The sequence below is a fragment of the Pelophylax lessonae genome (genome assembly GCF_965119305.1).
Source record: "Pelophylax lessonae genome assembly, chromosome: 10".
Classification (NCBI taxonomy): Eukaryota; Metazoa; Chordata; class Amphibia; order Anura; family Ranidae; genus Pelophylax; species Pelophylax lessonae.
The window spans coordinates 182,584,441-182,609,356 of NC_138777.1; the positions used below are offsets into that span (position 1 = coordinate 182,584,441).

At 45.4% G+C, this 24,916-nt stretch overlaps 1 protein-coding gene across 2 annotated transcripts in view; it reads left to right on the top strand.

The window, feature by feature from the left end:
• The window catches only part of GNAO1 (G protein subunit alpha o1), a 414,541-nt gene that overhangs the window by 358,141 nt on the left and 31,484 nt on the right, over nt 1–24,916 (top strand). The window contains exons 7-8 of one of the 2 annotated variants that reach the window (XM_082269907.1): nt 4,309–4,462; nt 5,848–6,861. In XM_082269907.1, the coding sequence (XP_082126033.1) occupies nt 4,309–4,462; nt 5,848–6,035 (342 nt within the window). In that variant the 3' untranslated portion in view covers nt 6,036–6,861. Of the gene's footprint in view, nt 1–4,308; nt 4,463–5,847; nt 6,862–8,355; nt 8,510–24,916 lie in introns of those variants that run through there. The other variant, XM_082269906.1, reaches the window with a different exon arrangement.

Consider the following 24,916-nt stretch of genomic DNA (forward strand, 5'->3'; position numbering starts at 1 on the left):
CTGGTGGATGTTAGAGACCTTGCACTCCTCCACCTTCCGTTTGAAGATACCCCACAGATGCTCAATTGGATTTAGGTCTGGAGACATGCTTGGCCAGTCTATCACCTTTACCCTCAGCTTCTTTAGCAAGACAGTGGTTGTCTTGGAGGTGTGTTTGGGGTCATTATTATGCTAGAATACTGCCCTGTGGCCCAGTCTCCAAAGGGAGGGGATCATGCTCTGCTTAAGTATGTCACAGGACATGTTGGCATTCACGGTTCCCTTAATGAACTGTAGCTTCTTAGTGCCAGCAGCACTCATGCAGCCCAAGACCATGACACTCCCATCACCATGCTTGACTGTAGGCAGGACACACTTGTCTGTGCACTCCTCACCTGGTTGCCACCACATACGCTTGACACCATCTGAATCAAATATGTTTATAATGGTCTCATCAAACCACAGGACATGGTTCCAGTAATCCATGTCCTTAGTCTGCTTGTCCTCATCTTGTCCTTGTGCATCATCTTCTTTGGGACGACAGCCATGCAGACCAAATTGATGCAATGTGTATGGTCTGAGCACTGACAGGCTGACCCCCCCACCCCTTCAACCTTTGCAGCAATGCTGGCAGCACTCATATGTCTATTTTCCAACTACAACCTCTGGCTATGACGCTAAGCACGTGCACTCATCTTCTTTGGTCGACCATGGTGAGGCCTGTTCTGAGTGGAATCTGGCCTATTAAACCACTGTATTGTCTTGGCAACCATGCTGCAGCTCAGTTTCAGGATCTTGACAAACTTCTTATAGCCTAGGGCATCTTTATGTAGAGCAACAATTCTTTTTTTCAGATCCTCAGAGAGTTCTTTGCCATGAGGTGCAATGTTGAACTTCCAGTGACCAGTATAATGCCCCATACACACGTGCAGATTATCTGCAGACTTACCTTTTCTATGTAGTGCAAGGGCCTGCCAGATTGCATACAAATTGAAAGTGTTTAGGTTTGACCTCATATTATATGGTTTTGGTAAGTCTGCAGACTTTTGTCTGCAGATAATCTGCACGTGTGTATGGGGCATAAGAGTGAGAGCGATGACACCAAATCACTTTTGTTGCCAGCGGTTTAGACATTAATGGCTGTATGTTGTTATTTTGAGGGGACAGCAAATTTACACTGTTATACAAGCTGTACACTTGTAGCAAAGTGTAATTTCTTCAGTGTTGTCACATATAAAAAAAATATATAATAAAATATTTAAAAAAAAATGTGAGGGGTGTAATCACTTTTTTGAGATACTGTAGTATTCTCAGAATAGTTTTTTTTTTTTTTAAATGAAGCTTTGCTGTAAGCAGTGAGGTCTGCTTAGGCTGGCCATTAATGGTTGGAATCTTGGCCCATTTAGCAGGATTCCCTCCCCTATAATAGCGTTAAAATAAAAAAAAAAAAAAACTGTAGGGAAAAAGTTGATACATATACTTACCTTACCTCCAGCTACCTTGCATACAAGGAATACAAGCCATCACAGTTAATGAATTGAAAGAGCCCCTGGTAATTGTAGAAAACATCATGCATATATTCCGAATTCAGAGAATTAAAACCTTTCCAATTTGCATGTTTTTTTTTCAACAGGTTCTGTCATAATCAGGTGCACATCTGTGTTGACCTATGGTTTTCAAGGTATTGGTGTGAACATGTTCACTCTGGAAAGCTACACGTACCTTGGGAACTAAGTCATTGGAACAGGGTTGAAATTACAGTTAGCACCTACAACCCATCGTCCCTTTTCTTTTGCTAGAAGTGAAAGTGCATGCTTCCTGGGTTCTAAATGGTGTGCTGGATCCTACCTTGTCCAGACTAGTTCCTGAATTATACAACAATTTTTCTAAGTGGCTGCTTTAGTTGCTTTAGTTCTGTTTAGAAATGAACCTCACGATGCCAATGGGAAGAAACTCTGCCTAAAAATGTATGTAACAATACAATATATGAATGCATTGGGAAAAAATGCATTTCAGAAAATGAAGTATTATAACATTGGATGTACAATTTTGTGTTGCATTTCCAGCAGAAACATTTATTGCCTTTTATTTTTGCCAAATTGCATTTAATTTAGTCATAAAATGTTTCTGCTTATGCCTAACAATTAGTCATTTTTAAAGTTTTAAACTACTAAAGTCTTTGCTGATCTCTCTATAATTTGGTTTTAGCTAGGTATGTTGATGTCTTTTTTGCACATATGTATCACACATCATAGGGGCAATTGGTGTTGACTTACTATCTCTTTTGTATAATTCCATAAACGTTCTATCAGGAGTGAAAAAGTGAATATGAACTTCAAAGTGTTGAGCTGCTGTACACTTCCCTTCAAATATAACACATCATCATTTTAAAATTTGTTAATGTTGGTCTGCATACTATCCATTTACCTAGTCCTAGAGCAAATTCATAAGGGAATACAAGTCTCTTCATCCTTTCAGGATTTCGTCACTAACCACAAGCTGTAACCATTCCCAGTGTGGCCTGCCACCTGCTGTTAACCTCATGACTCTTTGGTTTGCTTGGTACCTCTATTCACTTGCTTTCCGCTCTTGTGGTCCTGCTGGAGAATTGTCCGCACAGCCTGCACAGTCCTCTCTCTCCAAACACCTCTGCGTCTTCAGCACTTGAAAACTTTTCTTCTTCTGCCGTCCAGCCTTTCTAACACCGCTACCTACCCAGCAGAGACTGAGAGACTCTTCAGTTTCAGCAGGTATGAACCTTTATTATAAAATAATGATGCAATGAAATCCACCATAGAATGTGACCTGTTATGGAGGATCTTGTCTTGCATTTTAGGCCTGGCACAAAAAATATGGGGCCTAACGAGCTGTTTCTGCTTTTTGCTTTGGCTTTTTGCATGAGCTTTAATCTTGAGTCCTTGCTTATTCTGCACCCCCAGCTCTCTGCATTTTCTCAGCACTTGTACACCATGTAGGAAAACCAAGATAGATTCCATCCCAAGCCATGGCTTATGTTATACATTCTAAATCTCTTAATTATAGGCCCTGGGCTTCTGGAAATTAGTGTAGATTTCCAGCTACAGACAGTTTTGTACAAGTAATATTCATCATTTACAAATGTATGAGCAATAGAATAACTTGAAGTGGAACGTCAGACAAAACGTTTGCCTGCATTTTTGGAGAGAGGAAATGTTAGAATCCCTGGTTTTAAATTATGTGTGTCTATTGGAGAGCTTTTCAATCACTTGCACTAAATACATACAAGAACTGCCCCTTTTGGCAGTTTCACAAGAAAAGATGTCCATTTTGGGAGGTTTCCCCTCTATTCTTGTGATAACTTTAAAAATGTAATTTTTTTTCTATTGTTACCAAGGTAGCAAGTGATGATTTTCTCAACAGGGACACAACCAGAAGAAAATAGGCCAGTGATTTTAACAATTTTACACATTATGAAAAAATCAGAGGAAACTTTTGACTGGAGCTCCACTTGAATGTGAAGGACAGTAATCCATAGCAACATTTTAGCATTTAAAAGTTGTATTCATACTAATCAAATCTAATTTTTAATGAAAGGATGCTTTATTTCTTTGCATTATTTTACTAAATAGCTTGTTAAGTTTATGAACTGTTAAATTTGTATATATATATAAATTTAAAAATCATTTTGGAAAGGGAGAGAATAAAATATAATTTTTAAGTAAGTTGGGAACTAAAAAGAGTTCGGGGTATTATAGCTGGATGAATGATAGTTGGTTAAAAAACGGGCATAGAGTAAGAATATTGGAGCACAGTAAGAAGAACATAACAAAGAAGTCCAGATGGCTCAGAGAAAACATGGTAAGAATTAAATATGATAGCGTGAGCATGTCCAGTTTTAACTCAATGAGCATGTCCATTATCAGATAAACACTGCAAATGGAAAGCGTTAGTTTCAGAGGCCCACAGCCCAAATTTCCCTTTAAAAAAAGTATTCACTAGAGTGGCAGCTAAGCATGCATATTTGAACTTCACAACAAAGCCTGAGCACATGCTAGCTTGTTAAGGAACATGACCAAGATCTGAGAAAAGCATGCTTGGTGTCACATCATATAGCATGAGCATGCAAACAAGGAAAATATGAACAAGAGCAGACCTGTACGGGGAAAGCTATGAGGGAGGACAATGGCCACTGTAAATAAAGAAGACACCAAATTGCATGTGCTATACCAAAGGAAAAAATATACATACCACATATATGTACAATATTAATCTTTGCTATGTGAGCTTTGTGTTGCTGGGTGCAAATCAGTGTGGAGCTCCTGTGACATACAGCTCTTATTTGTATTACAGAACCGAATGCATGAATCCCTCAAATTGTTTGACTCCATCTGTAACAACAAGTGGTTCATTGACACTTCTATGATCTTGTTCCTGAATAAGAAAGATATCTTCAAAGAAAAAATTCCAAAGTCCCCACTTACTATCTGCTTTCCGGAGTACACAGGTACAAACTATAGAAAAGATAGTACTGCTAGCATATTGTGAGATAAGTTATTCAGACTATAACACTTCACTTAATTATTGTAATTCCATGCCATGCTGCATATAAAGGAAGCTGAAACTACACTGGCATGCATATCCTTAGTCATGGAGTGCAGGGATCTACTTTGTCAGCATTTCCTTTATTCATTAGAGTGTATTGCATGCTGTAATAAGCTTCATGCTTTTGATCATGAAATGTACTCTCCACATATACTTTTAAATGCTTTGCACTTTAAATAGGTGCAGGAATGAAATACAGTTAGAGATGTGTAGTGTTATCCACAAATGCACTAGCTTTATTTTCATTAATATGTTGCATGACACTAATGATGGTGTCTTCTGGGTACATCTTGGACCCCAAAATTGGCATTACTGGAGTCCAAAGATATGTGGTCCCATGGTTGCTTTGTGGAATCGTATTCTGCTTGCTGGCTTTTTCTGTGCACTCCTAGCATAGGACAAGAAATCACATAAGTCATTACTGCATCCTTTTGCCAAATGAGCATTAGTGGTATTTTTACCATAAGTTGCAGGGAGTAATGGGCAAACCCACACCTCTGATATTGCACCAGCATCCTCCAAAATTTGGAAACAGATGACCAGATAAGCCAGCTAGAAGGCCTGTAATCTTAGTCTCCTTGGTTTCAGAATTGAGGTTTTACTTACAAATGGTTTTTATATCCAAGCCATTTATCATTATATAGATTTAGCACACCCAATGATCACTGTGTAAACTGCATGGGTTCAAGAATTTGCTAACATCAGAAGCATTAGCTTTCTGCCATTCGTAAATGTATTGTCTGTTTGGGCTTTAGGTTTAGCAGTGTAATCCTATTCCTTTGTTCAATGCATAGAAGTAAATTGAAAGTAGTGGGCTTCCAGAACCCGTGGAATCTGGTAACTCTAGCCTAGAAAGAAACAAAGAACTAAAATTCACCTTTCTATACTAAATTATCAGTTTTGAGTGGTAGATCTTTAAGGAGACATGTTACAGTAGTTATGGTGGCAGAGGACCTAGGTCAGCCTATATGAAGTGCTAGAGGGAAAGAGACGGTTTGACAAAGGGCTTGTGCAAAAGGTGCCACCAGGGCAATCATTCTTGGTGCATGTGCATTTACTAACACAGTATGCTCGATCACTAATATGGTTGTATAAAAAAAGTTTAAATTGCTGGAAAAAAAAAATAGTCATGTAACGACAAAGAAAATTTTCTCATCAAAATTCGAATTTCAACATAGATTTTTTTAACGTGCCCAACAATGTGTGCAAGTGTTTGGACCTTCCAAATCTGACGGTTTCATATGCTAAATGTTAGTGAACAAACATGTTCTTTCCACTCTCTTGCAGGTCCCAACTTATTCACTGAGGGTGTAACCCACATACAGCACCAGTACGAGAGTCGGAATAAATCTCACAATAAGGAGGTTTACACTCACGTCACCTGCGCCACCGATACCAACAACATCCAGTTTGTGTTTGATGCTGTCACTGATGTCATCATTGCCATCAACTTACGTGGTTGTGGCTTATATTGATCTGTTGGCTGTATCAAAAAATCAGTCTCTTGGCGTCCAGCTTTTGAAAAAAACAGAGATTTGTTCCCTAATGAATATTCTTGAAAATCTCTAGTAGCACTTTATGCTTTCTGACTTTGGCCATCACAAATCTATTTGTACAGTCTTTGGCTATGTATAACATTGATGCACTTTGAGCACAACATAGGGTTGTGTAATATTTGTGTTACACACTCCCTGTGTATACTTTGGTATCTTTTGATGCCCTGAATGTGCCTTGTTTTCTTGTGCTCTGTATTCAATGATCTAATGTCAAAGCACAGATCCGTGTAATATAATTATTTTTAAATATCTATTTAGCATGCATTGTGAAGAAACCCAAAAAAGAATCACAATGCATGCTTGCACTGATCTTGTCTACTCAGTGGTGCCAACAATAAGCATTTTAAAGTATTCCCTTTAAATGACCAGTAAACACAAAAAAGTACTTTTGAGTTAAGTACTTTTTTAGATTGTAATTTAGGTGTACTGGCCTTTTAAAAATGTGCCATGATACTGCTGTTGTATTGTTTAATGTATTTTTGCTAGCATGATCTGTAATTTGCATATTAACTGGTTCGTATCGATACCTAAACTTGCACAAATCTCCAAGCTGTTTCCTGTATGTGTATATGGAGTAAAGATTGGAGGTAAAATCCTTTGTGCCAGTCTTTCTTCTGATGCCATTTCAGAGTTTATATATATTTAAAATGTCTTATAGCTTTTGTTTTATGTTGAACTGCATTTCATGACACTCATGACATTTCAGATAGGTATATATTAATATTAATAAACTTTTAAAGCACTATTACAGTAATAGGTTTGGTTTGTCTCTAAGGAGCGTGCATGTAGATTGCTGCGGTTAATTCTCTTCATTATGGATCAATAATGGACACAATATGCTATTTCTTTGTGACATTTATTATTTGATTATCTAATGTGTGAGTTAAGGGTACAAGAGCAGATCTCTAAAAATTAAATTTATGTAACTTTGTTCATTCTGGTGGTTTGTCAGTTTACACTGTGTATGTAGCATATTTGTATGCATATAATCTGTTCGTATGGGCAGAAAAAAAAAAATGCAACTAACTGGTGTTATTGGTGTTCTCAACATAGAACCTAGCATTGCATATGAATGTTATATTTGGTTTTTCAAAATGTCAAGCCTCATTGATGTAACCTTTACAATACATGTTGCTATGGCATAAAATTACTTTTGAATCATTTATATTTAGGTTGATTATACTGTTGAAGTGTACCTAAACACAAAGAATTAAGCTACATACATATGTTTTTGCACACATACTTGTAATGTCAAAAAGTTGTATCCATTTTTTTATGCCCTGGTTTTAATGAAATTCTATAAGCGTGGTATACCCACAGATATCTCCTGTCCTAACGGGGGACAACACTTACTCAATTCAGCTGCAGCTTTGTCACCCTTTCCTCAGTTGGAATACAAGCAACCATGTTGATGCAGTGTGCTGGCACATTCTGCTGTTTTGACCATTTATTATTATTAACCTGCTCCCCCGGAGAACACACATCTACAGGAAGTTCAAACAGTCTGCAGAATGTTCACAGCTTAGAGAGAGAAAATGTGTACAAAATTAAGGGAAAGCTGTATTTCTGTAACAAAATATAATGCAGTCCTATCCTAATACAGTGCACTAAGCAAATTATTATTTTGTTTGATTTTAGTTATACTTTTAAAATATACAGTATATAACTGTTCATATAAATGATATAACTCATAGGGTATAAAATTGATGGCCTTTCCCAAGTGGTGATAGGGGCTAGGGCTATAAATGCATGATGTCGTTTTTGTCTAACCGTAGCATGCCTCAAAACATGTATCACACGTTTTATATATCACACTGAGGTTATGATGATAATCATGTAGTAATGAGATCGTGTCAGTGAAGGTATATTCCTGTGTGCAAAATGTTACTGTGGCCCTGTGGCGTTAGTGGCTATACTGAATAAAGGAACCGGTAACCGCAGACCTCAAATTCTGTGATTCATGCTTTAAACTTTGAAAATGAAATCTTCCTGGACGTTTATCTAACCTCTATTCATTTCTTTGGTTATTTGCTGTGGGTAAAATATATGCTATAGGTCTACTGATATCTCAAAGACTTGATAACAAGCACTTCAGGAAGCCATAGAATTATAATGATGATAATGTTTCATTTTTTTCTTTTGTTTTACACTGATAATCATTCCTCTCTCCTCAGCCTAACTCCTTTTCTCCTTTTCTTTCTGTCCTCTGTCTCCTTTTTCTCCTGCCTCCTCGCTTCAGAACCGAATGCACGAGTCTCTAATGCTCTTCGACTCCATTTGTAACAACAAGTTCTTCATTGACACATCGATCATTCTCTTCCTCAACAAGAAGGACCTGTTTGCTGAGAAGATCAAAAAGTCTCCTCTGACAATCTGCTTCCCAGAGTACACAGGTAGGAGCTGAATTTACATTTTAGAATGAAACAAATGTGTTTCTTCTATGTTAACAGACTAGTGTATGGTGCAGTTATAAATGTAGGTATGGAATACACTGTTGCATATAGAAGGCCATCAGATGACATTTATTTATAATGCTGGCACAACAGTGTGTGTGGTGATGGGACAGTGCCATTGCAGAAAATCCCAACTTCACCTCATTCCATGCTGTTGTGTCCAAGAAAAATGCTTTGTTTGGCAGCAGTGGTTCCCCTGTGCTACAATCTCACAGCTTGAGCCTTGGAGTCACAGTCCAGTCTGGAAAAACTTCAGACTCCCCCACTCCCAGGTTTGGACTTTACAATTCAGGAGCCAACCAACCCTTTGTTTCTGCATGAGGGTCCTGGGTCTAATGGTGGCCTACTTTGAGGCCACTCTATGCCCAAAAAAACAGGCTTGCCCTAGCTTTGTTGGTCAGGAGTCGAGTGTAGGAGTCAGCAGAATCCTTCTGTTGATTTTCCTTGGTTCTCATAACAAATGCCATCCGTCAGTCTGGGATTTGGGAGGGGGGTGGTCTCCTAATACCCTCTTGGTAAAAGGGACTTTGTGATCGGATAAAGCTAGTCTTCCAATCAGTATTCTGGAGCTCAGAGTGATTTGATTATCCCTTCAACACTGGACCTCTTGTCATCCTAGCAGGATTCAGTTGGACACCGCTGTTGCGATAGTTTATGTTAACCATCAGGGAGGAACCAAAAGTTTAATGGCTCAGAAAATGTGTATCTGATTATACCTAGTTACATAGTAGTTGAGGTTGAATAAAGACAACAGTCCATCCAGTTCAACCTGTGTAGGTGTGTGTGGACGTATTCATTTTCCATGTTTTGATCTTGGAGATGTATGTCCAAGAGTCTTTTAAAAGTAGCCATACTGCCCGTAGTTACCACCTTTTGTGGAACAGCGTTCCACAATCTTATTGACCTCGCTGTAAAAAAAAAAACCCTTGCATAGCCTGAGGTTAATTCGCTTCTCCTATAGTCACATTGAATGGCCCGGTGTCCTCTTACATTCCTTACGACTGAATAGTTTTTTTCTCTTACGTCCTCCGACAGTCGCCGCCCACAACGGTGTTCTCAGCATAGAAAAAAACTGAATTTTTGTAAAATCTTACCGTAAAATTCCTTTCTCTGAGTCCTCCGACAGTCGCCGCCCACCAATGGGTATTGACCTTTTCTCCGCAGGAGTAGCTAGGCACAAGATTTAATAACAAAAGCTTTTAGCATAGACACACCCCTAGGGGCTGTCCCCTTAGTCAATACCTCCCTGCACCAGCATTCCCAACCCAGTTTGATCTTGCCTAGCTTAGGAGTAGCAGGCTTTCCTGTGCTGGGGCTTCAGTCTCAGCCTTCTACCCTTTTTTTGATTTTATTTCAAGTATTTTTCTTTTCTTTACTAGCTGTTATTTTGTCAGCTTTAGTTTAGGGATCTTCAGATGAAGATGATCATGCGGAGCTGGGTCTCGGACTGGCCGCCCTGGATCCCAGGACTGAGGGCCAGATGGATCCCCAGCCTGCCATCGAGCGTTCAGCTACGGTTCGCCCTGGCGCCATGAACGACCCATCCCTGCTCGCTGCAGGGATGCTGTCTGTGAGGTGGCTACCTCACTGGACACCATTCTGCGGTCTTGTGCTGCAGTCCACAGCGTCCTGGCTGCGGCACTCCCTGTCGTCTTGATAGCGGTTTGTCGCTGGAGACGGCTCCCCACGCCATCCGGTACGGTAAGCACCTTCTGTGTGGGGACCATCTGTGTGGGTGTCAGTCTGTGGCTGTGTGTACCCCCATGTCTGTTTAAAGTGCGGGCTCCCTGTCAGATCCCTGTATGGGTTAGCATGCCTTTGTGGGCTGCGAGGGGGGGGGCCCTCCCGCTCTGCTGTGAGTTCTGTCTGGGGCAGATTGGGTGCAGACATGCTTGAGCGGCGGCCGCTGTTGCGGCCCGCCATTTTTTTGCAGAAATGCTATGGACGGCCCTGTCTCTGTACAGCGCTGTGTTTTGGCGTCACTTGCCGCCATTTTGGCGGGCCGCGCTCGTTCGAGCACATGTCGGCGCCATTTTCTTGTAGCCTCTATCCCTCAGCCGAGCGGCCATTTTTGTGGAGCCTTCATAGGCTATATCAGTCAGCCGGTTATTGCATCACTTCCTCTCTCTCTCTGGAACAGCGATCGGTGGCAGCAGCCTGTTTGTGCTCTCTCCAGGTTTTTCCTTCATTGTCCTGTCATTCCTTGCTCAGTGTTCTCTATCCCTGCGGGATCGGTGCATACAGTAGTGTACGGTGGGCTGCGCTCGCCGTGGTGTTAAAGGGCCAGTAACTTTTTTTCTTTTCATTGCTGTGGGCATGGATTCTCAGGATAGCAAGTTTCCCCCCCGCCCTGGTGGGGGACCAGGGGGCTGCTGCTCCCCCCGAGGGGGCTGATCTGGCCACGGTAGTGGCATCCTTAGTTTCTCAGATGCATGTGCTGATGGCTGAACGATCCGCAAAAAGGGCCAGGTTATCCATTTCCTCTGATTCAGAGGGCGATGTGGCTGCTGTGGCTGGCGTGCCCTTCTCAGGGTCTAGCTCATCTCTGGACCTTATGGGGTCTGAGGGGGAGGCAGAGGTGGAAGGGGTTGATGTTTCTCCCCCTGGCTCGCCTGAAGAGCTTGCACTCATGGATGAGCTGATTGCCTCCATTAAGGATATGTTGCACCTGGAGGAGGAGCCCACTCCTCCTGCTAGGGTGTCCTCCTTTGGGACGCAAAGAACCCGCAAATCAGCGCAGGTTTTTCCCTGTCCTGCGGAATTTCATCATACTGTTAATGAGCAGTGGCGCAATTTAAAGAAGCCCTTTACAGTGCCGAATAAGTTTAAACTTCTTTATCCGTTTGCGCCCTCCACCGACGAGCGTTGGTGTGTGGCGCCTCAGGTGGATCACGCGGTAGCCGTTTTAAACAAAGCTACTGCGGTTCCTTCTGAGGATACCCTGGTTTTCCGGGACCCTACGGACAGGAGGTTGGAGTCTCTTGCCCGTCATAGTGAACAAAGGGGATGTAGCGCTCGACAGAAATATATAAATAAATACAAACGTGAACCATATAAACCATATAGAATGATTCGTGCAATAAAGTCTCTGGTGTCCAAAGCAGGTGTCCAAAGCAATTAGATAATTGACAGCCAATATGGAAGACAGACTTGATAGGGTGGTTTCCTTAGCAAAGCCTTCACCTTCACACGATCACCCAGTGGAATAACTATATGAGCCGCTTACCAGATTTAATGGACCCCTTTGATTATAGGGGGTCAAATGCGCTGTGTACTCCAGTAAGGAACTCTAATGCATCTTGCTCCCATAAGTAGAGGTCATCACAGCCAGAGTCAGTGCCATAATCAGAAAGCCAAGCCATATGCAGGGATGAAAAAATAGTCTCATGGTGCAGTATCTCTTAGCAATCAAGCATTTATTTAAGATAAAATGCACTTACTAGACAAAAAGCCATATTGGCTGTCAATTATCTAATTGCTTTGGACACCTGCTTTGGACACCAGAGACTTTATTGCACGAATCATTCTATATGGTTTATATGGTTCACATGTTTGTATTTATTTATATATTTCTGTCGAGCGCTACAACCCCTTTGTTCACTATTTATCACGATTCCACGTTTGTGTAGCAGCTGACAGCGTGGGAGAAATCCCACTTCACTATATATTCAAAATTTATTTATATTAATTAATTTTTCACACCATTTGCACAGTTTTTTACCCCTTTTTCTCACTCTTGCCCGTCATGCCTATATGGTTGCTGGTTCTATGCTAAAACCTATTTTTGATTCGGTTATGGTGGCCCAGGCGGTTGCCGATTGGACGAAGGTGCTCAGGCGCACCCTGGTGGCTGATTCGGCTCCGCCTACCACGTTGGCTATGGTGGATCAAATCCATCAAGGAGTCATGTACTTGTGTGATGCGGACTTGAATTTAGCTCCTTTGGCTGCACGCCTGTCCAGCGTGGCGGTGCTGAACCGTCGTCTGATATGGCTGAAAAGTTGGTCGGTCGACCAATCTTCTCGCAAGACGTTGGCGGACTTTCCCTACGTGGGATATCGCCTTTTTGGCGAGGCTTTGGATACTCTGATCAAAGGAGTTACGGGGGGCAAGAGTACTCTCTTACCCCAGAATCCCAAGCACAAATCTTTCCGTGGCAAACGGAACTCCTCGTTTAGGCCCTCTCAGGGGTCCTTTCGTGCCTTTCGGTCGCAATCCAAGGGCAAGCCCTTCAAAGGCCAAGGCTCCCAGAAGAAGCCGTGGGCGGGTAAGCAAAAATCCGGCCAGTCCGGTTCGTCAACCCACGCCAATTCCGCCTGAAGGGGCGCCCTCACCCGTTTCTGGGGTGGGGGGGACGTCTGCGCGGTTTCCTCCAACCTTGGCTGTTCCGCATTCAGGACAGATGGGTTCAGGAAATCGTTAGATCTGGTTACAAGATCGAATTTCTCTCTCGGCCGGCGGGCAGATTTTTTCCCTCAAATCTTCAGCTGTCTCCGGAGCGCTTGCAGGATCTGCCTGCAGGCCCAAGGAGTGGTGGTTCCCGTGCCTCATCGGGACAGATTTCGGGGGTTTTACTCCAATCTGTTCACTGTGCCCAGAAAGGAGGGCAAGGTGCGTCCGATTCTGGACTTGAAAGCTCTGAACCGCTTTGTGCGGGTTCGCAAGTTCCGCATGGAATCCCTGCGCTCAGTGGTGGCTGCCCTGAGTCCGGGGGAATTCATGGCCTCCATCGATTTGAAGGATGTGTACCTGCACATACCCATTTTCGAGGGTCATCAAAGGTACCTTCGATTCGCCATTGCGGAGGATCACTACCAATTCGTGGCGTTACCTTTCGGTCTCGCTTCGGCTCCACGGGTTCTTACCAAGGTGCTGGCGCCGGTTCTGGCCCTGTTGCGAGCAAAGGGCATTGCTGTCTTGGGGTATCTGGACGATCTCCTGATAAGGTCAAATGCCAGCCAGAGTCTGGTGACCGACCTGTCCACCACGGTGCAGACACTGCAAGAGTTCGGTTGGACCATAAACTTTCCGAAGTCGACTCTGTGTCCTTCGGTTCGGCTTCCCTATCTGGGGATGGTTCTGGATTCTGTTCAAGCGAGGGTCTTCCTGCCGGCAGACAAGCTCCGGACACTTCGGGACGAGGTCGGGTCCCTCAGGACCAACCAATACTCGTCTCTCCGGACATGCATGAGATGTCTGGGTTTGATGGTCTCGACTTTCGAGGCGATCCCTTTTGCCCAGTTTCACACGCGGGGTCTCCAGGCGGAGATTCTTGCCGAGTGGGGCGGGCGACTGCAGTCCCTGGATCTGCGGATCTCATTGAGCCAACGCACCAGAAGGGATCTTCTGTGGTGGCTCCAGTCCCCGGCGGTGTCGGGGGGGCAAATCTTTTCGTCCATTGTTGTGGACGGTGATCACCACAGATGCCAGCCTGTCGGGCTGGGGTGGTGTTCTGGGCGTTCTGTCCGCCCAGGGAACTTGGTCGGAGGAGGAGTCCTCCCTTCCGATCAACATTCTGGAATTGCGAGCGATAAAGCTTTGCCTTCTGCAATGGTCGGAACGGCTTCAGGGCCGTCCGGTTCGGGTTCAGACGGACAATGCCACCGCGGTGGCCTACATCAACCATCAAGGGGGCACCAGGAGTGCCCAAGCGGCTCGGGAAGTGGCCGACATTCTGTCTTGGGCCGAGACACACGTCCCGGCGATAACGGCAGTTCACATTCCGGGGGTGGAGAACTGGCAGGCGGATTATCTGAGTCGCCAGACCCTGGACCAGGGGGAATGGTCCCTTCATCCGGATGTCTTCCAGATGTTGTGCGCGAAGTGGGGTTCCCCAGATGTGGACCTGTTCGCGTCTCGTCTAAACAACAAGGTGGAAAGGTTCATGGCAAGGACGCGCGATCCTCGGGCGGACGCCTCGGACGCGTTAGTGGCGCCCTGGCATCGGTATCGTCTGATGTATGCCTTTCCACCGATTCAGCTGCTGTCCAGGCTCCTTCGCAGGTTAGCCTCGGAACCGCATGCGGTGATTCTGGTGGCACCGGACTGGCCTCGCCGGTCTTGGTACGCAGACCTCGTCAATCTGGCAGTCGACGCTCCGTGGCGCCTGCCGCTTCGGAAAGACCTTCTGTCTCAAGGGCCGATATTCCATCCTGCTTTACAGTCGCTGGCTTTAACGGCCTGGCTGTTGAAGGCCAGGTCCTGAAGGATAGCGGTCTCTCCCCTGAGGTCATTCCCACTTTGATCAAGGCTAGAAAAGCCTCTTCGGGGAAGATTTACTACCGTACTTGGAAAGCATACTTTGCCTGGTGTGAGGCCAGGGGGTATTCCCCTCGCTCGTACTTGGTGTCGAGAGTGTTGGCTTTCCTCCAAACTGGAGTGGACCAGCGTTTGGCGCTGGCCACGATTAAGGGCAAGATTTCTGCGCTGACCGTTCTTTTTCAGCGCCCTGTGGCGTCAAAATCATTGGTCCGCACCTTTGTTCGGGGGGTGCGACATTTGACCCCTCCTAGGAGGGAGCCTTTGCCTCCATGGGACTTGAACCTAGTTCTGTCCGTGTTGCAACATGCTCCCTTTGAAAAGATCAGGGAGATCTCGTTGCCTCTGTTGTCCAAAAAGGTGGCTTTTTTGGTGGCGATCACTTCGGCTCGCAGGGTGTCGGAGCTGGCGGCTTTGTCCTGCAGCTCTCCCTACTTGGTGGTTCACAAGGATGAGGTGGTCTTGCGACCTAACCCGTCCTTTCTGCCGAAAGTGATCTCGAATTTTCACCTTAATGAGGAAATTGTCTTGCCTTCACTCTGCGCGAAGCCAAATCATCCCAAGGAGGTTGCCTTACATTCCTTGGATGTTGTCCGGGCAATCAGGGTTTACCTGTCATCCACTAAGCCTTTTCGCAAGTCGGATTCCCTCTTTGTCCTTCCTGAGGGACCTCGGAAGGGCATGGCTGGCGTCGGCTGCGACTATCGCCAAATGGATTAGGCAAACCATTGTGCAGGCCTATGCCTTGAAGGAGAGGGTTCCTCCCTTGCCTGTAAAAGCGCACTCTACCAGGTCGTTGAGTACGTCTTGGGCTTTCCGGCATCAGGCTTCTGTGGCCCAGGTGTGTAAGGCGGTGACTTGGTCGTCCGTTCACACCTCCTCAAAGTTTTATAAGGTGGATGTTCAGGCATCGGCCGATGCCTCCTTTGGCCGTAAAGTTCTCAGTGCCGCAGTGCCTTAGGGACCCTTGTTTTGGGTCCTTGGCTGTTGGGGTGTTTTACCCCTGGGTTACTTGTTTTTCCTGGGTTGTTACTCCTGTTGAGCACGTTTTCCTGTTGCCCAGTTGGTTCTCTTACTGTGTGTAAGGTTCCTTTCTCTGATGTGGGTACTGCGTTGCTTTTTTTTGCGGCTGCGTCTCCCACCCCTCAGGTCTACACTGCTTTGGGACATCCCATTGGTGAAGACTTGTGAGTGGGCGGCGACTGTCGGAGGACGTAAGAGAAAACGGAATTTTTGTAAAATCTTACCGTAAAATTCCTTTTTCTGAGTCCTCCGACAGTCGCCGCCCCTCTTTTGGGGTTTTTTGTGTACTCTTACTGCTATGCTACCAAACTGAGTTGGGAATGCTGGTGCAGGGAGGTATTGACTAAGGGGACAGCCCCTAGGGGTGTGTCTATGCTAAAAGCTTTTGTTATTAACAAATCTTGTGCCTAGCTACTCCTGCGGAGCAAAGGTCAATACCCATTGGTGAAGACTTGTGAGTGGGCGGCGACTGTCGGAGGACTCAGAGAAAGGAATTTTACGGTAAGATTTTACAAAAATTCAGTTTTTTTCTATGCTGAGAACACCGTTGAGGTATTTGTAAATCGCTATCATGTCTCTTCTCTAGGGAGAATAAATCAACCGCTTGTAAACGCTCCTCATAATTCCAGTCCTCCAATCCCCTAACTCGCTTAGTTGCCCTTCTTTGGACTCTTTCCAGAGTCTGTTGTGCACATCCCAGTCAGACAGTTGGCAGTAACCTTTCTCTGTCATTAACATCTGGAATCTGGAGAATGCTCTCTTCACCCTGCGGTGTTTCAAGAAGTCATCACAGGCGGGACCCTCTAGCATTAATAGTGGGTAATCTGGTGGGATCTGTTTTTACCTGATCTTCCCTTTCCCTCCTGAAAGTTTTCTCATCGCACCAAACTGGCCCAGGTGGAAGTGGTGCTCAGACCTCATCTGACTCCAGGCAGATTCTTAGTGGGCCCTGCCAGATCATTGGGATCTTCTGTCTCAAGGATGAGTTTGCCCATCTGTATCTCGGTCACTGTCCTAATGATCTGGCTGCTGAAGCCCAGGTGTTAGGGACAGGGGCCTATGAGATTTGGTTATCTCTAAGGTTATCCTCCTTGAAAGCTAGGAAATTAAATTCTACCATCACATTCAGAAAGTGTATTTCTCTATCGCTCATTGACAGACGTAGTCCTCGGTGATTCAGCACCTTCGGGTTATGCTGCCCTCCACAGGAGTAGGACTAGACAGGAAATAAAATGCTCTGGCCACACCCTAGGGGCAGTCCCCGAGGGTATATCCTCTCTCTCTCTGCCACAGCAAATCAGTTTTTTTCTGTCTAGTTAGGAGTAAGGACCTAGATACCTTGCTGGGATCTTCGGTCCTGGCAGGATTTTTTTCTTAAAAAGATTTTTAGACAGCTTTTTTTCTCCAGTGTTCCTGTGAGATCTTCAAGCAAGAAAGCTGAACTGGGCGACGGGCTGGATGTTGAGATCCGGTGGTCACCCCAGTTCAGCCTACGAGCGCGTGCAGGCCATAGCTCCGCGCTGGGTCGGCCGCGACATAGTCCCACTGGAGGGACTGACCCTGCGAGTTAAACGTCTCGCTGAAACGCCAAGGACCATGAGTCACGGCGTCCGTATTGGTCGACAGCCCTCCCGCCCCGGTGGAGAGGGGTACTGTCAGGAGTTGGCGCCCGCCTGGTTCCGGTATGGTGAGTAGTATGTTCCCCCTTTCCCCTGACTGGTCTTGTGGTGAACGCGGGCCCCTCTCTGTATGGTAAGGATGAGTTCCCCTCTATCCTATAACATGGCACAGATCCCCCTACTTTGAGTGTGATTTTTGTGTGCAAAAAGCCAGGAGGCTTGGTTTGGGAGCTGACAAACTAATTGTAAATATGTTAAAAGATTGTAATCAGTGGCAGTACTGGAATCTTACTGTGATAATAGAAGTATCCTACCAGTCAGAAGCCACGGACATGTAGACTGCTTTCCAAGTCAGGTCTCCAGCAATAGCAGGCCTTCCGACGGCCATGCGGTCCGCCAGGGTCCGGTACCGCCGACCAGGCTAAATCCCCATGTAGAGAAGGTGTTGTGATGCTCTGCAGTCACGCCGCTATTCGTTACAACCGCCGCCATTGTTTGCTAGATCGCACGAGGCCGCCATTTTGGCGTAGCCTCGTGTCTCCAGCATGGGGGCGGCCATGTTTGAGGTGACCCAAACACCTCGTGGAGCTAGGGGAGGCGCCGGAAGGCGTACGGAGGGGCGGAGCCACCTCCTTTCTTCCCGGGCAGCCAGCCAAGAGACTTCCTGTCGGTTCGAGACAGTGCTGAGACAAGTGCATTGGAAAACTCTGAGCATCAAGTGGTGAGCCTGGGGGTCTATCTCTCTCTCTCTCTCTCTCGCTCGATAGGGGTCCCTAAGCAGCTAACACTGAGGGGCTTTGTGGCGCTGGGGGTCTAATAAAAAAAAAAAAAGTTTTATTTTGGATTGAATTTTCCGGGTAGTAACTGGAATTATCATGGACCCTGCCACACAACACCCCCACCTGTTTCCCTCGAGGGGACCACGGGACCCGCCGGTGCACAGAGTATAGACGCATTTACATCAGCTTTGGAGTCTTTGGTGGCTCGGGTGGAGACGGCCTGTCAGGGACGGGGGTCAAGAAAGCGACCCCCGCCTACCCCTATATCATCTGATACTTCAGATTCAGATTCTGAGATGGTCACTGCAGCTGCAGGTCCCTCTGCAAGGGCTGTTATCTCAGGTAAAGTTCCCTCAGACAGTGAGGAGGACGTTCATTCTTCCGCCATAATTCGGGAAGAAGCATTGGTGGACGCACTAGTTGTGGCGGTGCGGGAAACCTTAAGACTTGAGGTTTTACCGGCAGAGGCAACTGAAACAGAGATTCCCTTTGGTACTAACAAGCCCATCAAAACGGTGAAGGTTTTTCCTGTACCCAAGTGTTTTGGTAATAAAATTAAAGAAGAATGGGAGCATTCTAAGCGTACCTTTACTATTTCCAAGCGTATTGCTAGACGCTATCCGTTTGAGGAATCCCTCATCAAGAAATGGACGGTTCCACCGGTGGTGGACCCACCTATTTCCAGGCTGAATAAAGCCACGGTTATCCCAGTGGAGGACACTTCGTCCTTTAAGGATCCGGTGGATCGAAAGGTGGAAGCGGAGTCCCGCACTATCTTCTCCCTGATAGGGTCAGCATTTAGACCAGTAATTGTTATTGGTCTAGTTTCCCAGACACTAACGGAATGGGCGAGATTGGTACGCCAAGACCTGAGGGGGAAAGATATCCCCCAGGGAACATCTGATTTGATGGAACAGATTATACAAGGGCTACAGTTTGTCTGTGACGCAGCCTTGGATGCTACCCCCCTATTAGGGCATGCATCTATGTCAGCGGTAATCCTCAGACGTGTGCTGTGGTTAAAATGCTGGTCAGCAGACCTAGGTTCCAAAAAGACCTTGACGAATCTCCCCTTTCAGGGGAATCGCCTATTTGGGGCCACCCTAGATGAGATCATTAAGGACGCCACTGGGGGCAAGAGCACTTTCTTGCCACAGGCTGCTAAAGCTAAGGACCTCGTAACAAGCGAGGACCTTTCTTTACCGCCCATAAAGGGTTCGCACGCCCAGCTGGAACAAGCGGGAAAGGCAAGACTCCTCCAGGAGGGTTCAAGAAGGGCTGGTCGGACAAACAGAAGACCGACTCAGCCAAACCCGAAGCAAAGGATTACACAGCCTGAAGGTGTGCCCCCACCCGGTTTGAGGGTGGGGGGACGTTTTCACCGGTATTCAGGACATTAGATCGAGCATCGACCACTGCTACCGGTGCGATTCTTCCCTTCCAACATTTAAGTACTACAGGGAGCGGTAGTCACTGTTCCCTGAACAGATCTTTTCCTTTACCTTCTCCAAAGATTAGTCTCAATTCCCCACAGGAATCGGATCCGGTTGACCAGACAGACCAAGAAGCCTCTAGCCAGGTGACTTCGGTCCCTGAGGTTCAACCAGGAAAGATCACCGTTCCTGATAGGAATCAGGTGTCTGATAAATGTGTGGGAACAGAAAACGACCAGACTTTGTTGGATGGTCGGGGCCAGATAGCTCTAGGGACGCCTGGTTCAGATCCAGTCAGCGCCAGTGGTCCTAGAAATTCTAGGCTGGCCTCGTCAAGCCGGCCTGGCCAACTTGGACATGCTAGTCGCGGACGTTCCGTGGGAACTTCGTCTCAGGGAGTATCTGCGGTCTCAAGGACCAATCTACCATCGTGCTTTACAGTCGCTGGTTTTAATGGCCTGGCCATTGAGACCCAAGTACTGAAGGACAGAGGGTTGTCAGCTTCAGTCATTCCTACCCTTATTAAAGCAAGGAAAGCGACTTCCAGCAGAGTCTATTATCACACATGGAAGACTTGTATCGCGTGGTGCGAATCTTTAGGATTTCCTCCACGTACCTATTCGGTGACTCGAATATTGGCCTTTTTGCAAAGAGGGGTTGAGCAGAAACTAGCCTTGAGCACCATCAAGGGTCAAGTTTCAGCATTAGCAATCTTCTTTCAGAAACCTTTAGCTACCAAGTCCTTGGTGCGGAATTTAATCCAGGGGGTGCGACATCTGGCTCCACCAGTCCGCGCGCCCTTACCGCCCTGGGATCTTAATTTGGTTTTGTCGGTTCTACAGAAACCTCCCTTTGAAAACATCAGGGAGATTCCCTTGCTTACTTTATCCCAGAAGGTGGCCTTCTTGGTGGCTATCACTTCTGCATGCAGGGTGTCAGAACTGGCTGCTTTATCATGCCAGTCCCCATACTTAGTGATTCATAGGGATAAGGTAGTACTTCATCCTAAGCCATCCTTTCTTCCTAAGGTGGTTTCAGATTTTCATCTGAATGAAGATATTGTACTACCTTCCTTGTGTCCTCAGCCCAATCATCATCGGGAACATGCGTTGCATTCCTTGGATGTGGTTCGGGCAATCAGGGTATACCTGAAGGCTACGGAATCGTTCCGTAAGACGGATTCACTTTTTGTGATCACGGATGGCCCCAGAAAGGGGTTGCCTGCATCTGCCGCGACTATCGCCAAATGGATTAGACAGACGGTGGTACAGGCTTATTCTATTAAGGGTCGGAGTCCTCCGTTCCCTGTTAGGGCGCACTCCACTCGAGCGCTCAGTACTTCCTGGGCCTTCCGCCATCAGGCGTCAGTGGTCCAGGTATGTAAGGCGGCCACCTGGTCGTCGGTACATACCTTTACAAAATTTTATAAAATTTATGTGATGGCATCGGCGGATGCCTCATTTGGCCGCAAGGTTTTGCAGGCCGCAATTTGAGGAGACCGGAGGTCTACCTCGAGGATTTTTTCTGTTGAAAAATTTTTTGTTGAGTCTCATCATTGAGGATGAGCATTGTAAAACTTCTAGTTGGCACCGGTTGGGCCTTCTAGATTGGATTTAATTTCCATTTTTCCCACCCCTCATTTGTGGTACTGCTTTGGGACGTCCCGAAGGTGCTGAATCACCGAGGACTACGTCTGTCAATGAGCGATAGAGAAAAATGGATTTTTGTAAAATCTTACCGTAAAATCCTTTTCTCTTAGCTCATGGACAGACGTAGTACCCGCCCCTCTGTTTTGGAGTTGGGTTGGGTTAAATTCTCTAAACACTGCTTTGTGACATAACTGATTTGCTGTGGCAGAGAGAGAGAGGATATACCCTCGGGGACTGCCCCTAGGGTGTGGCCAGAGCATTTTATTTCCTGTCTAGTCCTACTCCTGTGGAGGGCAGCATAACCCGAAGGTGCTGAATCACCGAGGACTACGTCTGTCAATGAGCTAAGAGAAAAGGATTTTACGGTAAGATTTTAAAAATCAATTTTTTTCCTGGTGCAAAACAAAGGAATTGCATCCAAGGAAGTTTTTCCTGGGACAAATCCTGTTTTTTCTCCATTAACGGTCAAAGCTCTTCTTTAAACCAGGAACACACTATTACTTTTTTTTTTTTTTTTTTTTTCATTTAAGCCTGCAGGTTGAACTGAAAAGAAATTGTCCACTTCGGTCGGAGCCACTGTATTAACCATGCAAGGTTAGTTCAGTGATCTCCCCCGCTGAGCTGTTGTGTTCGGATGGGGTGGCCCCCCGCCATTGGCTGAGAGTGCTGATCAGGAGTAGTTTGGATGCTGGTTTTCCGGCATGCATATCCGACAGAAGGCAGCCAAATGGCTGGCTTCTGTCAGACAGACATATAAACGGGCCAAATGTCAGCCTTTTTTTGGCCGTTGTCTCCCGACATGTGGGCTGTGTGTACCAGCTTAAAGGAGTTGTAAAGTCAGGAAGGTTTACTATCCTAATGCATTCTATGCATTAAGATAAAAAGCCTTCTGTGTGTAGCAGCCCCCCCAGCACCCCCTAATACTTACCGGTGCCCTTTCTCTGTCGAGCGATGTCCACGCGTCCCTCAGCCGTCCTTGGACTCTCCCTCCTGATTAGCTGAGATACAGCCACGGCGCCATTGGCTTCCACAGCTGTCAATCAAGGAAAGAGAGGGGACGAAGCTGAACGGCAGTTCCGTGTCTGAATGGACACACGAAGCAGCAGCTAGGCTCGGGTGCCCCTATAGCAAGCTGCTTGCTGTGGGGGCACTCGATAGGAGGGAGGGGCCAGGGGCAGGAACAAGGGACCAGAGAAGAGGAGGATTCAGGCTGCTCTGTGCAAAACCAACTGCACAGGATTTAATTACAACATGTTTATTTAAAAAAAAAAAAAAGAGACTTTACAATCCCTTTTTAGTGGTTCTTTTTCAGACTGCTTGGCTTTTACTCCTTAGCGAATGCCTTTGTATAGTTTTCCACTCAAATTCTTCGCAATATAGTTTCCTTTTAGCTTACCAGGACATTGTTCTGCTATCTCACTATCGAACTTGGCTTTTACTCCTTAATGAATGCCTTTGTGTAGTTTTCCACTCAAATTCTTCGCAATATAGTTTTTCTTTTAGCATACCAGGACATTGTTCTGCTATCTCACTATCCCACTCTGAACCTTTTCTGGATGTGGTATGTCTCTTGAGATGTCTTTCTCTCATCTCACTTTTGCCAGGTGAATTCCACAACTCCTCATTCAAACCTATCGCGTCAAGCGCAAGGTACCCCTTACTGATGATATGTACTCCACTAGATCAGCTAGTGCTTCTTGGGCTTTTCAACATCAGACATCTTTCTCAGATTTAGAAGGCTGCCATCTGGTCCTCTGTTCACATGTTTATTTTTTTGTATATTAACATTTCTATTCAGATTTTTAGAAAATAATCAAATCATTACACAGGTTTAATAATCCAATATAAGCACTTCATATAAGGTTTCTATAATTATAATCCACCCCCCACCCATCCAAAAGAGAAGAAAAAAAAGGAAAAGTTAAATACCCTCCTGCCCTATCCTCCTCCTCCCTGATTCCCTTCCAGGCTCACCTTCTCTTTTACGTCATGTCTCCTAGCCCTGACCCTGTCCTCTCAGGCCCAGGTATTTCTGCTCCTTAAACTGTCTCATATGTTCATCTCAAACCCCAAGCATCTTCATATATCCCTTGTATTTTTTAAACTTCAACCAATCCCCCCAGATATTGAAATATTTCCTGAGCGAATCCTCTGCTGCAAACATAATTTCCTCCATGGATCTCACCCATTCCACCTATACTACCTTTCTTCATACTCTGGACTTCTGGTGATCACCAGAGTCTTGGTTTTAGGCTTTTGGTCGCATTCAATAAGTAAGGCACTAATGTATTCTTATATTTAATCACCCTTTTCTCTGTTCTGTGAAACAAACCGTTCCAAGGTTCCATCTGCATATAGCAGGGATCCTCAAACTACGGCCCTCCAGCTGTTGCAGAACTACACATCCCATGAGGCATTGTAAAACTCTGACATTCACAGACATGACTAGGCATGATGGGAATTGTAGTTCCGGAAAAACTGGAGGGCCGTAGTGTGAAGACCCCTGGCATATAGTCTCCTGTGATCTGGTGAATTATCTTAGTGATCCCCTCCCAATAAACTTGTATCTTTGTGCACTTCCACCACAGATGTGCAAGGGTCCCAGGGGCTTCACATCCCCTCCAACAAGTTGGGGATATCTCCGCACCAAACCTTTGCGCCCTTTGCGGGGGTGACATATTATCTCTGTTGTCCTTACATCAACCAGGGAGTAACAAGCTAGAGCTGCTAGACTCAAAATTTTCCCGGCTTTTCCTCATTTCGGTGGGGTCCTAATTCTTGCTCCCATTTCCCTAAATATGGTGGGTATACAGGTTCTACTTCCCTTAGCAAACTCTTATATATTTTAGATATACTTTGTTTAGTACATGCGGAAGAGAGTGTAAAAAGTGCTGTAAGTGTGTATATCTCCATTTATCAAGTGGCATATTCCCCCATTTTTGTGTTTCAGAAAACGTGCACAATCTATTTCCCACCATTACATCCTGTAACTGTATCACCTTGTTTTTTGCCCATCTAACAAAATATAAATAATCCTCTTTCCCTGGTTTAAAATTTGTGTCTATTCGTGAAATCAAAGGTGCATTATAACCCCAATGAAATTATCTACACAAACTATCCCATAGCCTTAAAGTGTACCTATTCAGTGAACTTGTGCAGTTAGCCAAATCTCGATGTGCCCGTGGAACCCAAACTATCTTTCCCAGATATACCCTGCTTTGTGAACACTCAATCTCATCCCAACTCTTGACTTCCTTATTATGCGTCCAATCTGCTATTCGCGCTATAGAAATTGCCTAATAGTACTTTTTAAAATCAGGCGCAGCTACTCCCCCTGACCCATTTTCCTTTGCGAATACTGCAAAAGAAATTCTGGGGCGTTTATGTACCCATATGTATTTCAGTACCATTGTTCCCAATTTCCTGAAGTAAGCCTAGGGGAGGGTGATTGGGACCATTTGGAATATAATATAAATATATATAAGCTTGGGGAGAATGTTCATTGTGACAGGAGTCACTTTGGGTAGGAGGCTTGTGGAATGCAGATTACCTTAGAGAGGTCGGGAAACTCCTTGTCCAGCTTCCC